This window comes from Vitis vinifera, chromosome 19 (assembly GCF_030704535.1).
Source record: "Vitis vinifera cultivar Pinot Noir 40024 chromosome 19, ASM3070453v1".
NCBI lineage: Eukaryota > Viridiplantae > Streptophyta > Magnoliopsida > Vitales > Vitaceae > Vitis > Vitis vinifera.
The window spans coordinates 10,543,359-10,559,120 of record NC_081823.1 but is presented as its reverse complement, the minus strand read 5'-3'; the positions used below and the strand labels follow the sequence as shown (position 1 = coordinate 10,559,120).

Below are 15,762 nucleotides of genomic sequence, written 5' to 3'. Positions count from 1 at the left end.
TTGAAATAAAAACAAATGCATCTTCATTTCATTATTATTATTATTATTATTTATTAATAACTAGGATGAATTTAAAAAATAAATAAATGAAAAAAGAACCTTTTTAAAAGCTAATGGTTACATACACATTTAAAAGGTATAGTTTTGTAACATTCCTCTGTTTATGGAATTTAATAACAAGCCACTCACATATATGGTATACTATGCATCATCTGTCCTTACACCTTGCCTAATATCTTCAATCAAAAATCACTATTCAATATTTCATTAACATATAAGCATATAGGGTTCTAAAAAGGTCCTTACACATTGCCTAATATCTTCAATAAAATATCAGTATTCAATATTTCATTGACTTATAGTATAAGCATATAGGGTACCAAAAAGGAAAATTTGGGTCTTCTTCCATAAATCTTTTCCACAGGACTTTTCCTCTTTGAAGTCTCTAAATCACACCATTGTTTCATGGGTAGGGGGAAGCTGTTCTGATCTTCATTTGGGGCCAGTTGATTCTGAAAGTTCCTTGGACTAGCCCTATTGACTATTTCATTTCATACTCAAAGTGAACTGCTTACCCAAAAATCAACTTAAGCTTGAACCTTGGGTTTGAAACACCATCTTTATCAGACTGGGAAGTTTCTTCACAATATCATCCAAAGACCAGGCACCCACCAAAAGTGGTGGGAGGAGCTGTAACATGATAATGTTTCATAGACTGATGATACTGTTGTAGAGGTCACCCAAAAGGTCAAAAGGAAAGATGTTCACAAAGATGAATTTGATTCAGCTGATGCAGGAAGGTATTGGGTCTTATTTGGTAGGACAGACAACAAAACAAAGTCAGGGTGACCTAACATGTGATGGCACCATCACAAATTTTCTCCTTTTTCTCTTCCTCTCCTGTCAACCCTTTGACCTGACTTTTGATGTACTGAATCTTAGTTAATGACTGCGTCAATAGTTATCTACCATATATTAAATAGAAACTTACATATGCCCAGGAAATGGACTTCTTCAAAGTTGCAGGAAAAGATTTTGAGACCAATTTTTTGTTAGCTTGAAAATTTTCAGCATGTAGGATAGAATATGAATGGCTGCAGTAGCTTTGTTAATTATTGTGATGTGATAATTTTGTTATATGATTCAGTTGACTAGTTGAATTCCTTCCCTGGCTCTGTTAGTTGTTTCAGGCCCCTTCACCTGCCCAGAGCGCGTATTTGAAAATTGATCATCAGCATGACGATTTCACGACAATTGCATATCTTGCAACTGCATGCAGAAGAAGCATTAAAAGAGGATATGGTGTATGGAAAACAGAGGAAGTTAGAAGTGGAGGATGAGTAGTCCTATGCTTTTCATGTAAAGAAAGTTTCTAATGGTTGCTATGTAATCCAATGGAGTAAGCATCCATGCGATATCCCGAGAAAAAGTTCCAAAAGCTACTATGGACACCTCTTAAATTTGTATGTGTTTTAAAACCATATGAATCTCTTGGATTCAAAGCAAACAATATCTACACAGTTGAAAGGGATTGTGAAAGGAAGATGCATATGGATGGATTTCCAAGATGCAAATAAGCTTGAAACCTAGCTTCTTGTAAGTTACAACTAGGACTCCATGGATGAAAGCTCATTAATATTGATGGGGTAGGTGGAGCTACAATTTTACCAGTCCGGTGGCATCCCATGTGGCCCCCCAAGAGTATGACCAGTCCAAAACTCTTGTAGCAGATTTTACATTTGTGTGTACTTGCAGCCTCTGGGCCACATTGTCAAACTCTGTTGAATTTAGAGCCTCAGTTGAATTCATTCTTCTCAAACCCCAACCAAAGGCATGGTAAGAAGGGGCAGATTTATGACGAGCGATGCACTGGTATTAACCAGAAGTTGCCAAATTGTGGTGATGAGTGTTATTGCTCGTTGCTACGAGATGCCTCCTGTTTCTTCTGCTTCTTGTGTTGTGTGGATGCATTTATAATCACCACTCGGGTAATCCATGTCTTCCACTGTTGTTGCCGGATCTATACAGTTAGTAGAGGCCCCACTTCCCTCAATTCCTCACTTGTTTGCTGCAACTGACATCTTAGCTCGCCTCTTGGCTGGTGGGGCCTGGATGGGAGCCCAGGCTCCAATACTAGTGTCTCATCATGTCTTCCAGACAGCAGCATCCTATATCGTAGTTGACCAAGAATTGTTCTCAGGCAGTGGGGGTTGAAACTTGAGTCTCCTTCACCATCCAGGGGCTTTGGTGATTAGTGTTTCTTACCACAAATTGAAAACTATTAGCTATGGGATTGGCCGACATCCTTTTGTTCAAAGCCCTGCCTCCTGATTTCTCCCACATTAAACTCCCTTCTGGACAAAACCTGTCCCACCATCATGCTTCTTCACTTGAACCTCCTGGTAATTCATGAACCCATCTCCAATACTAGGACAACTCTGAAAGACTGCTCCTCTGCCTCCAATATGAATAAAACCCTTCTTGGGAAAAATCAAAGAAGGATGGCCAGAGACCACTTTTAGGAGGGAAAATCTGAAATACTGATTCAGTCATAGAATAGTAGCACCTTTCCATATCGAGATGAGACAAGCTCACATACAACAGTTCAATCCTTGAATTCCTCTGTGCTTTAACAGTGTACCAAATCAAGTTATGCAGCTTTTAAGCATTTTCAATAGTACCCACATAAAGACAAATGAAAGAGGGCGATGCTGAAAGAGTAGCCTCGTTTCCAACGTAATTTACTCCCTATTTGACCCCATATCAGGAACCATACTGTGTTGTGGAACCAACAAGAAGGTTCTGCACCAAATCCCAGCAATGGCCAAGGATGCCCAACGTGACAACATCCAGGAATTCGGATGGAAGGGGGTCAGAGCTCACTTAGAATACGATTAACCCATGCATCCATCATCACAAATAATTCAGACATTTTGTTTCTAAATATTGGACGACAAAAAACAAGTTGCATTTTTGGCCAACAGAGGTTGATAATTAGGAAAAAAAAAAACGACAACAAAGGGAACCAGATCATTGACTTCTCTGATTCTAGCAGTGTATATAAGCTGAGCTAATTTTCCACTGATCCAGATTGAATCTAAAATTCCCTAGACCATTTACAGATTCCAAGACCAATAGTTTTGGCATAGGAATCATGTTATCGGGTAATCTTTGTAAAGAACATAATGGAGACAACACAACAGTAGCAGCAACAACAACAAAATGGAGAGAGATGAGGTCCTGAATGGGTAACCCCACAAGATGGGGACTATTGAGGTTTTGAATCATATGCGGATCTGTACTCCAACATTTCAGTCTTGTATCTCTCCTTGTCTATCATGCCTTTTTCTTGATAGACCTGCAGTGCAGGAATGAAAAGTTGAAAATTTGTCATAAAGACTGTTGACAGAAATTAAGATCCTCAAACTATCAATCTCATGAAGATGCTCCATTTTATACTTTAACAAACAATTTTATCTAAAGTTCCACTACAAAATAATTTTGACCATTTTCAAATGCAAGCTTCTTGTTATAAGGGCAGAAAACAGAATATAATAATAATTTGAAATTGTTAATAATAATACAATCTTATCAAATTTCACAAAATATTCTTATACCATCCTTTATTTATTTAAAGTGTGTTTGGCAACATTTCTACTCGAAACGTTTTTAGTGTAAGTATTTTCTTTTTAAGTGTTTTTTAGGAGAATCACTTATAAGTATTTCTCTGAAAAACACTACAAGTAATTTTTCAACACTACAAATGATTTTTCATATTTTTAAAAGTGTTTCCTAAATTTTGCCAAACACCTATTTTTTCTTTTGAAAAAAAAAAAACACTTTTTGGGATAAAAACGCTTCTTAGAATCGCTGTCAAACGGACTCTTATTCTGTATATTATCAAATCTTCCCTTCCTATTTTCTGCAGGATGAGAGTTTATCACACTGGATCCTCTTGATATAATGTGGTATTTTGAGGCCCCCATATCAACACAGCAGTGATATGCTTTGCTATGTGCAAATAAAACACTTGCAGAAGGATATGCACCACCTTTTTTTTTTATCAATTTGGCCAAAAAACAACAAAAAGGCATGTGAATTCAGAATATAGGGAAAAAAGGTACACAGATATAGCTTTGGAAATTGAGAATTTAAATTCGGGTTAAAACGAATCAGCCTGGTAATGCACAAGTTGAAAACTATTATTTGACCTGTCAGCCATCCCCTCATTAGCATTTGACTCACTAGTCATTGGTTCCAAGAAACTCTCTCCAGGTAAAGTTTGATTATTTATGAATAATATATAAATAATGAAGAAGACATAATCATTATCATTGTAACCACACAATATAAGAATAGTAAATAACACGATTAACGAAAATGCAAGAACATGAAACTAAAAGCAAACATAACATAGCATGAAGCAATGAACACAATCTCTATATAAATGAAGAATCATGATCCAGACAATCAAGGTTTGTAAGGCAGTATCACCCGACAATGAAATAATGTGGTGCAGTACTATATTACCGAAGTATTAAAAGATTTCAAATCATATGATGAGTGCATTACCAAGAATACAATTTAGTTAAGATTTCAAAGGGCAGGAATTTTCTATCATGAAAATTTTATATACGCTTTTAATTTTTGAGATGGACTACATGATGGTTGGATATTTATTTGCTCATGTTACCAACATTAACAAAATATCAACTTAGAGATTAATATAGCATGGACTTTGAGAATAATTTGGAAAGAAGCTATGGCAAACAACAAACTCATAACAATTCCAAGGGCAAAGATAAGTTGTAAATAAGTAAAAATCAAACTTTATTGCCAGGCCACTCCAAAGCATGTAAACCCAAAGGTATCCAACAAAGGAAGAATACGAATTGAACATTTCAATGCTCAGCCATGACTATCAGCCGGGCCAAAGAATGCAGGTCTTGAGTCTAAAATTTTAAAATTGTGAACGCATAAATACCATATATCAGCCTAGGCACCTGATATAATCAGGTATTTGTGCTTGACAAAAGGATGAAGTCAGTCAAAAGTTTTATAATTGGAAAAGGACTTCTTGAGTTATGTTGTCTTCACAATGATCACATGATTATATTCTATCAGCCTAGGGACCAGATAACATAGCTCAATGTCTTGCCTATGCATCTAGCTGTACCCATAACTAGTAGAAGACATCGACTTCTTCAGGACATACAGAATGATCTTTGGTCAGGCCCACAAATGATCACCTTGTTTGAATCACAAGTCATAAACAACATTCTTAAAGTGGGAATGATCTGTAAATTTCATAACATCATGAAATATATTTTCACTTTGAGACATATTAAGGCCCTATTTGGATTGGATTCTTGGAAACCAAAAGTTATTTTTTAAGGTCACTAGGAGCTTCTAGATGTGTCTGGCTAATTTCAATAAAAGAGCTTTTGGCTTAAAAAAGAGCTTAATAGAGAAGTAAGGACAATTTTGCTTTTCATGGAAGCCCTTTGTTTGGCTTATGCAGAAAGGTGTTATACATTTAATGGAAGTTTTATAATACCATAATCACCCCCTTCAAAATTCATGACTTCAGTTTCGGTTTCAACTTTAACAAAAGCCAAAAGGAAGCAGTTATCACAAACAAGGCTTAAGTTTAGGACTTTCAGTAAGTCAGATGAGTATAGAAAATTCTAATCAGAAAACCATGGGAGAAAAATGAAGAGGATAAAAACGCTCCATAATACCTGTTTTTCAGCATCTGTGAGTCTGTTCCATAGGAAACCAATCTTCTTACTGATGGCCCTCTCTTGACCAGAGTACAAAGGCTTCAACCTGGCATAGTTCTCTGCAAAGAAGAAGTTGTAACCACTCTGGCTTCGCTTGGGCCGAGAGGGATCCCGTAGTGCCAGCTGGGATCTCTTCCAGTTACGGGGAGGAGGTACAGCTGAAGCGTTAGAACTCCGAGACATGTGTGACTCATTATTAGGAATATGATACAGGACACCTTTCAGCACATCAGAACCCAAATTCACAGAAACTAGATATCCGTTATCAAATTTTCCATCTATAGTTCCAGTCACCAAACAGCCAGGCTGCAATCTAGGGCTCACTGCATGCAACATAGACAACAAAATCCTTATCGCAACTGAAACGCTAAAGCATATTCAATAACACAAAAAGAGACACTAAATGCACAAATGAGAAAACAGGAACAAGTGATGAGTATTAAATAAGATACAAAGGCAAATTTTCTAAAGCAAGCAGATCAATATCATAAACAATCAGCCCTATAGTTCTAATGTTGTTCTTTCTTTCCCAAATTGTAGTTTAAGGATATTCATCCAAAAGAGAGAAGGGCATTGCATGAGCTTGGTCACTAAAGTACTTCCAAATTTCATGTAATTCTACGAGTGGCATACAAAAGGAAGTTTAGTAAAGTCAAGGTCCTGTGCCTGAACTTGCATAAAAATTTTAAATGAGCAATAAGAAATTGGGAGTGACTTGCACTTAATGAAGTACACGATAACATAAGTTGCACTTGGGATTGTTGAGGCCAAGCTTCAACAAAATTAACTGATTGACCATTTAATTTGTGATTTCCTCTGGTCAGAAAAAATTCTCCACCATCTAAAATAATATACTGAATAAAATGATCATCTAATCACTGTAAAAAATCAACATAAAGATATTGTAGCTACAGCTCATTTTATGTAAGGTTCTGATCTTTTATTTGCAAATAAGGTGCCAAAATGATGGAGTGCCCATAGAGGTCTGAATGCTCAGATAGAAGATGCTCTCTAAAAATGAGGGATTGAAGAGCTCCTTTCAAGAATACTCAAGTGCAGCTATCCTTCACAATACTGAAAAACTATAGATAAAAGCACCAAAATAATAATACTCATAATAATGAAGGCAGATGCAGGAGTATAGTATATATAAATGAGGCCTTAGTTTATAGAACCATTATATCAAAATGATAGCAACACCTAGCCTGACCTGGCAAATCATTCGTAGTGGCACTGTCCTGAAAAACAGGTGTAGTAGCTGACCCATTGATGGGGCTGCTGTTTAGAGGATCTGTAGAACAAAATGAAAAATCATGTATATTTTAACCAACAGAAAATTCTAAACAATATAACAAAACCAAGGATCATACTTACCAGCCATTGAGATTGGAAAGGATTGCTTGCGGAAGTAATAAACTTGCTCATAGTGATGAAGTAATGACAAATAGTACTTCCGTAAAACAAATGATGCACTGGTGATTGTTGTTGGGAATTTGAAAACTGTAGTCACTTCCTTCCATTTGCGATCTCGAATAACCTGCCACCAGTTCAAGAGATTACCTTGTAGAAATGCGTTGTGCACCTGTATATATTAATAAATAATACACACAGCACAAACTGATAAATACACACCTAAAGGGAAAAGGAAGCTTGACCAAGTTTATTGGTTCAGAAGCTTTCAGATAAAGCTCCCTAAGTTGCTTCCAGTCATCAATTTCTAGCAAAAAAAAATGAGGATACAAAATGCTTTGTGCACCTGTTTACATTAATAAATAATATACACAGGTGCACAATGATAAATGCACATCTAAAGGGAAAAGGAAGCTTGACTGAGTCTATTGATTCAGATGCTTTCAGATAAAGTTCATGCCCTAAAGTTGCTTAGTCATCAATCTCTCGCAATAAAATGAGGATAAAATCTGTATTTTATACAGAAAGCACATTTAGAATATCCAGTGCATTTAAGAGCTCAATATTTGAAGCTGACCAAAATGGGTTGGTTGTGTTTTGGGAACATACTGCAGACTAGAACCTTACTACTTTGGTTTCCTTTTTGAGATAAAATGGACCAAGAAATTTGTCACACTGCTGAGAGCAGCAGGAAACGTGATTTGAAAGAGTTATCAAGTTGGTTTAGAGGAATCCCTGTGCAAAATGTTTTCAATTGTTTTCCTGAATATACCCGTCAAAGATAAAAAAGAGAGAGAAAGTTATCCTGAATACAACATATCAATTCTTTCAAAAATTTGCAGACTAATTTGGAACCTAATCAAGACAACTTATGGCCCCTGAGAACTTTAGGATAGCAGGGTTTGAATTATCCTCATATTACGATGACCTGTGAACTAATTCCCCTTCATCACCATTAGATTTAAATTAGTCACGTCACCAGCCAATAAAGGATTAGCAGGGAATTGATTTGTAACATTTTTATAGTTTTGGTTTTCAGAGCCTCATCATATCATGCAAGGTGTCCTAAATATGCCAGAAAAAACATAATAACTCATACCTTTTCTAGGCCACCACGAGATGTAACCTCCACAAAAAGGCGGTGTAGATCTAGAGCCTTTCCTCCTGTAGTGGGAACCCTATAAACCCAAAGCATAAAGAATATTAACAAAATCCTTATTAATTTTTCTTCTTTGTGCTTGACAAATATTTTCTCCATACATTGTTGAAGAGTTTGCTGATAAAAGGTGGTCGGTCAAATATAGGATCAAATCTTGGCAACAAGAACATAATGAAACTAGTAAGTAGATTCATTACTATGTTCACCAGTAGACCACCACTCTCTTGAGGCAGCAAGTTTTTATAGGATAACAAACCCAACAACTTTCTTCTATTGTCACTAGAGGAATTTAATTTCAACTTTGAGCAGGGATCATTAGAAAAGAAATAGAGAGATATAACTGATTTCAGTTTACAAGTTGAATCAAACAGTAATTCCGAAACATATAAGGAAAACACCTGTTCCCCAAGCATCATCCTGGTCCCCTTCCCCACAACCACCTGGCAACACCCACAATCAACTCCAACTCCCCAATACCTCCCAAGAACCCACACACTTCCTGAAAGCACAGATAAAGAAAAAGAGGATAGAAAACTCATAACTGGACCTGATTCACTCAATTTTACAAGCTGAAGTAAATCATACATACATAACACAAACTGAATCCCACCCAAATCCCACGCAGACAGAGGAAGGAGAATAGGAAAAGAAAATGCCCCAATGAGCATTTACCATGAGTCTGACATTGGACACTCATGGAACCAAACCAGAAAAAGGGAATAGAAAACTCGTAACTCAATCTGATTCACTTAATTTTACAAGCTGAAGCAAATTATACATAAGTAAGACAAACTGAATCCCCTTCCAAATCCCACACATACACAGAGGAAGGAGAAAAGGAAAAGAAAATGCCCCTATGAGCATTTACCATGAATCTGACATTGGACACATATGGAACCAAACCAGATTAAAAAATCAATCGCTTAACAATGACAGAGTATAGAAATAGGATAGATCAAGTTACATGATAACTAATTACTGCCATCTATTTTAGGCAAATAAATGAGGTAAACTTTACTTTAGAGTTCCAATTTAAGATAATTGAAAAAACAGCTACTGGAGGAGTTACTTTTATAGCGGATTTACAATGAACGAAGAATTCAAATTAAATTGAGCAATAGCTAGCAAGAAGTACAACCTCCAACCCCGGTTTTCTCCCCTTCCTAGTGCAATTCAGTTCGTACATGTTTCAAAAATTAACAGAGCATCAAACTACAGGTCATATCAATTAGGGATCTTAAGACAAATGAATCTGAAATTATTTTGAAAAATCAAATCTTTCCTTGTGGAAGCAGCAGAGGGAAACAAAAGATAATGATGTCTTGAGTGAAAACAACATTCTTCTTAAAAGGAATCAAATGCTGTTAATGATGAAAAAGATTGAATTTTAGCAAAGAGGCAACTTTTCTTAGTGATTCTTTGAGATGTTCGTTCCTCATAGGAGAACAATACAGCATAATAAAATGAGAGACACACAAAGTCACAAACTTGGAAGGTATTCATAAATCAACTGTCATTCCAATCATAGCAATAATGCTACAACGAAACCCAGAAACTTAAGATAATGAAAATAGTGGGGATATCATGCTGGCCTCAAGACTTCTTTGGAAATCTCCGTTTCCACCTATAAAAGTTGCCTCTTTTTCAGATGAAATTTTTAAACACTGACACAGCTATTAAACTCCAGAAATTGGTGGAAACCCTTACCAAGTGCATCCTTTGCAAAAGGCATCTTAAAACGAACCCTGGGTTCTGCTCATAAGATTTCACAGAACTTTATCCATTTATTTGATGTGGAAGCCAACCCACTGTACTTCCCATCGTCCATGAGCAAAAGAAGAAAAACAAAAAAACAACGATTTCACAGAATAAGAGAGACCAAGCAGTGAAAGAAATAACCAGCTAGTGGGTCTGCTATCTGGGTATTCCATTATCCACATGGAAACCAGCCCTCTTGGGTGCTATGACAATGGGTCGTGCGTTTATGGTTCTTTTGAGCAACATACCATCGAAAAATACACCAAGAATTACAAAACAAGCAAGGAAAGAAACATGGGTATATTAGAAGAGGAAGAAGAGAGAGACACATACATGAACTTGGTACCAAAAGATCTGTGAAAATCCTTGAGGGTCTGCCAGAAAAGATCAGCACTCTGAACAACCTCCTGGTACTGGGCAGCAGCCTCAGGATAGGGCCTGTGGGCGGAGACATGTGTAGGCGTGGCGGCCTCACTCTGAGGCTGTTGTTGCGCTGAATATACTGTGGGAGTTGTTGGGTCCTCCTCACTCAGATGATGATGAGTCGACATTGTTTTTGTAGTCAAGAGGGTAAAACAACGAGGAGAATGTTATTAGACCTTGTAGATGAGATTCAGATACAACAAAAAAACAAAAACAAAAAAAAAAAAAAGGGGCAAATACTGTTTTTTTGGTATCTAAACAATTTGGAATATGAGTACAAAAAGATCTGAATTTGACAGAGATGAAAAATCAAAAATTTTGATGTTGTGCCTTGGGTGGGATGGTATGAAAAAAATAAAGGAAGATGAAAGAGGGAGATTTTGGATTAGATTTTAGGTTAAGGCTGAGGGTAAAGTACTACTCCCCCTTCTCCTCTTTATTACCATCTGCAGTTGCCCGAGGCGAAAGAAACACTCCCCACCTCAAAAATTGAATTTAGGGCTTCATTTAGGTCGGTGGGTCAAAGGGTAAAAGCTTAAACTTTATCTTAAATCCCAGATTCGTTCTTTTTGGTCCAAAAATTAAATTAAATGTGACAAAGATGGATGAAGGTTGGGTTTGAATTTATTTATTTATTTTTTTAAATGTGAAGGAATGAAATTAAATTTCTTCAGATTTAAAGATTAGTTGGAAGGGCCATACTTTTTTAACCGTTGAATCCAATAGAAATCAGTTATATAACCCACTAAATTGTTTTTTTTTTAAATAAAAATATAAATAAAATAAAATGTATTCGAAAACAGTTGGCAATTAGATTTGGAAGCTGTGAAGAAACTCCCTTGGTAACATGTTAAAAATCCCTTCTTCCCTACTTGCATGGGGTTCAATGTAAACAATATGGGCCCAATGGATGCAAGAGCTTTTTGGGAAAAGGGGATTCCATTTTAAAAATATTATTTTTAAACAAATTATTAAGAAAACAATAATTTGAAAATTAAATAGTAAAATATGATGCTTCGTAATATTCTCTCCTAAAGTTAGAATGTTAGGGTTTAGAATATAAAATCGGGTTTAGAATTAACCTCTTCAACCTCATTCAAATTAAAAAACAATCAAGTCAAACTTAACTCCACTCGAACCTAAGGTATTTAACTCCAGGTATTCAACCCAAGTCTAACCTAACTTTTTTTTTTTTTTTCTAAATTTGAATTGAGTTTAAATAAATCTGGTTAGATTCGATTAGTTAAATTAGACTTGAATTCATCATGTTGTATAATTCAAATTCATCTACAATATTTTTTAAAAACCTTTTTATATATATATTTATATTATAATTTAAATAGTAAATAAAAGAAAACTTCAAGATAAAACAAAAAAGTAAAAATAAATTTATATCTTTCTAAAAAATGAAAAATATACTATTTAATTATAACATAATATATTCCTTTAAAATTTAAAAAGAAGATAAATATTATTATATAACATAATATACATTATAAAAATATTAAATTGGTTTGAATTGGTCTTAGGTTATATCCAACCTTAACCCAATTCAATTTATACATTAAAAAGAAATATTTGCTTAAAAATGATGAAATAATCCTTGAATTGTGAATCTAATCATTTCCTATTTTTTTTTAAAGTAATTTATCTTTTCCATAAATGTCTTTTGTCATTTCAAATATTTACATCTAGGTTTTCAAACAAAACATTATTTATATATATATATATATATATATATATATATATATATATATATATATATATATATATATATAACAAGACATTTTTGTCAAAATAAGACCAAAAAAAATGATAAAATGATAAATTTCAAAAATTGGGTTTTCACTAATCTCATTAATCAAATAAACCTATTAAAAAATTTTACTTAAACTTGCCCAAACATTGAATTATGTCATATTAACCCAACGAAATTTTTTGTTGTAACTACAATTTCAAACATGCGTCCCTCGAATACACACATGAAAATCTATTCAATTTTTAATTACATTTTTTTGGGTTCTTAATACGAATTGCTTAGCAACAAGGTCTCAATGTTTTAAATGATGAGACCTAAACATTATTACATGTAATGCCTGTTAATCAAACTGAATTGAGAATGACTTGTTTCTAAGTTTGTGCAACAACATAAGTGCACCTTAGTAATTGATGAATTTGTTGATGTATCCATAAACATTGTAAACAATACATTTCTTAAGGAGAATGGCTACTTATGTTTTGTGGTAGCTAACACATTTCAATTTCAATACAGAACACTATCCATAGACCATCACTATATTAGACAACCACGTGAATGGAAACGATTACAACATGGCTCTCATGTAAAAATTGAGTCATTTTAGACATTGGTTACCATTTCAGGCAATTTAACATAACATACTATTATATGTACAAATACAAGGGTGTAGTCCATATAGCGTTAATTCAGCAACCGCGACATAATTGGTAGCTGATACTATTAACCAACAACACATTGAACATATTTTCTCTCATGACATAGTCTAACCATAAAAATACATTTTCTTTAAAAATAAAGAACAATTCTTTTAGTGGGAAACCTACCACAAAGGTCATTTATTAAGATGTTGCCCTAACCCACACATCATATCCCTAGTAGAGTCATAACCCTCAACTATTATAGACAGTCGCTAGCCCATTATCCTATATCATAGTGAGGTTCGATCTCTACACACATTGTGGTCGATGTAATAAAGGGGGGAACTCCATCCTCATCAATTCATTAGTTGTTGTCAAGGAAGGAAGACGAAATTGATTTGAAAATCGATAACATACAAATGAACTTTTTGCAAATCTTCTTCATTACAAGTAAAGTATTTGCTGGAGTGCAAATGAGAGACGATGGTTGCCACCCAATGGTCATAATCTGATGGCATGAGCTAACATTTTAGAGTTTATTCCCCTTGGTTCATCCCACTGTTAGTAATGTCCCTGTTCTCTTTTGGTTTTGTCAATTTATTTTCCTATCTTTCACATATTACTTTATTGTAGCGATTTTATAGTTTTTTGTCATGATTGATTTGGGAAATTTGTTAGACTATTATTGGCCTTAAATGCAAAAGTTGTTTTGTGATAGAAAGTTGGAAAATTGATTTCTAGTAGTTTATGTTGCCCTTTGTTTCATTACCCATAAAGTAGCTCAAATTAAACATTTGAATTCACCTTAATTATTTGATTGTCATTGTATGTTGATTATTTGTCACTTGGTTCTCTTTTAATTGTTGGTTGTTTGTAATAGGTTGGATAAATATAGAATTGTCATGGTTATTTATGGAATCATCCAACAAAATATAATGTTACCTTCATACGGAAGGAAAACTAATAAAGGGTGGTTATTGGAATGTCGAATATAAGAGTGGAAGACAAGAAGGCATTTCAATAGACTGTGGGATGACCTATCAAGAATTTGTTGCACAGGCGTGTGAAAAAATGAACATTGAATAGGACTTTTTTACTTTTGCACACATGCTCGAATTTGACCTATTTGCCCTTCAACCAATGCGCACACAGAAGGACTTTACAAACATGGTTGGCTTTATTGATCGATTTGCGCATGTATATATGTCTACCTCACGTACAAATGATGTTGTTGAAGTTGTTATCCCTGCACTCCCCCTTTAAGTCTATGGTGGAAAAATGGAATTAATTTGCTGTTAACATTCAATTCCTTGTGTGTTATTACTTTATTGATGTTCAATCCATATTTGGTTGTTCACACTTAATGTCCAATGCAAGTGTAATGATGCCATTGTTGGCCCAAATTCTGTGGTCTCATGTTTGCCGATGGATGAAGATTTAACAATGCAATCTTATGGACTTTCTTAGCAATGTGATCAATTGCCAGTGGCCTTATTACAAACGGTCTATTTCAAGAAAGCAATCATTGGCAGTGGTTAGGTCTTGGTATTGTTGAAGAGTTCCACGATGTTTTATTTAATGTTGTTCGTTGGGCATTTTCATTACAAGTTTAAGAGGAATTCTCCACAACATACGATGGTGATATGTAGTGTTGAAACCTGTCCTTGGAAAATTACAGCTCGCGTTATAGGTACTACATGAGTGATCCAAGTTCATACCTTTAGGAACATACATAACCACTCTGTAGAAAATGCGTCATTTGGTCAGCCTGTAGTCAAGGATAAAAATATCAGTAATGATAGATATATTGATACTTCGATTTTACGGATATATCATATATATCGATGGATATTTTGACACAAAATATCTGTAGACCAAAAAGTGATCAACAGTCACGAAAAAAAAAAACTCATATATATATCTTTAGAAGTATAATAAATATTTTAAAGTTGTTTTGTTGAAGAAATTGATATACATACATATATATATATATATATATATATATGATTTTCGATATTAAATGTAATTATTTTGCGTCGATCGATAAAAAATGTAAATTTTGTAAGTGTACACTCATTATGAAGCTAGATGAAAGATTTGATTTCATTAAATATCAATAATTTGTACATATTACATTATAATGAACCTTTAGTACCAAAATGATGATCGATGTGGTTCAATGGAATTGATAGATGAAGGAATCTCATCTTGTTGTTAGAGACAATATTGGTACAAAGTCAATGAGCCTCGATAGTATTAATTAAAAATTCGAAGATGTCATGCATAGATTTCTTGAGTCCTACCCATTGTCTCCACATGGATGGGATACTCCGGGTTTGCCCATGTGCTTATGTCAAATCCTCCTTGCATTTGATATGGAATGTGATATGAGTTGTATGACATTTTTGTAGAAGGAGAATGACTAGGCATATCGTACTCTTCATCTGTTGAACTTGAAGGTTGACCATAACTTATCACATAAGGAGGATAAATGTTAGTCTCATTTGATGAGTCATTAAATTGAGTCCCTATACTCATAGACTCAAAACTAATTGAAAATAATTGCTCATTAAATTGTGGTGTCATCGTTCGTTCTCTTCCTCTATACGACTTTACAATAGCTCCTATGCATGGACCACCTCTTCTAAAGTCATGGTCTTCATCTTGGGTGCAGCGTGTTAAATCATCTTCACAGGTGAATGGGCTCATTGGATATTGACTTTGTTGTTGTTGCCCAACATCTCCTCCCACATTATCACATCCATCATCAGTTCCATCTCTTGAACCATCGTAACCAAAAGCAGAAGTACCAATAACACTAGGTCTACTACT

The 15,762-nt window shown here is 34.8% G+C and overlaps 1 protein-coding gene across 2 annotated transcripts; it reads right to left on the bottom strand.

The window, feature by feature from the left end:
• Positions 1-2,923: 2,923 nt before the first annotated feature.
• LOC100244598 (high mobility group B protein 10) lies at positions 2,924-10,994 on the bottom strand. 2 transcript variants are annotated; one of them, XM_002264321.4, is made up of 6 exons: positions 10,444-10,994; positions 8,293-8,371; positions 7,158-7,320; positions 6,994-7,074; positions 5,742-6,106; positions 2,924-3,358 (listed from the first exon to the last, which is right to left on the bottom strand). In XM_002264321.4, exons 1-6 carry the CDS (start codon positions 10,659-10,661, stop codon positions 3,269-3,271), a joined length of 996 nt encoding a protein of 331 aa, XP_002264357.1. In that variant the 5' UTR covers positions 10,662-10,994; the 3' UTR covers positions 2,924-3,268. The 2 variants fall into 2 exon arrangements, with proteins under 2 accessions (XP_002264357.1, XP_010644681.1); XM_010646379.3 differs by having other exon boundaries at positions 7,158-7,365; positions 10,444-10,989.
• Positions 10,995-15,762: the final 4,768 nt, after the last annotated feature.

Bases quoted from the DNA above. Each gene is read 5' to 3' on its own strand.
- LOC100244598 (XM_010646379.3), bottom strand. From the start codon at position 10,661: ATGTCGACTCATCATCATCTGAGTGAGGAGGACCCAACAACTCCCACA. The intron at 6,107-6,993 runs GTCAGGCTAGGT...TGTTGCATGCAG, and splicing joins CACTACGAATGATTTGCCAG to TGAGCCCTAGATTGCAGCCT. The intron at 3,359-5,741 runs GTATTATGGAGC...CCTGCACTGCAG, and splicing joins TCACAGATGCTGAAAAACAG to GTCTATCAAGAAAAAGGCAT.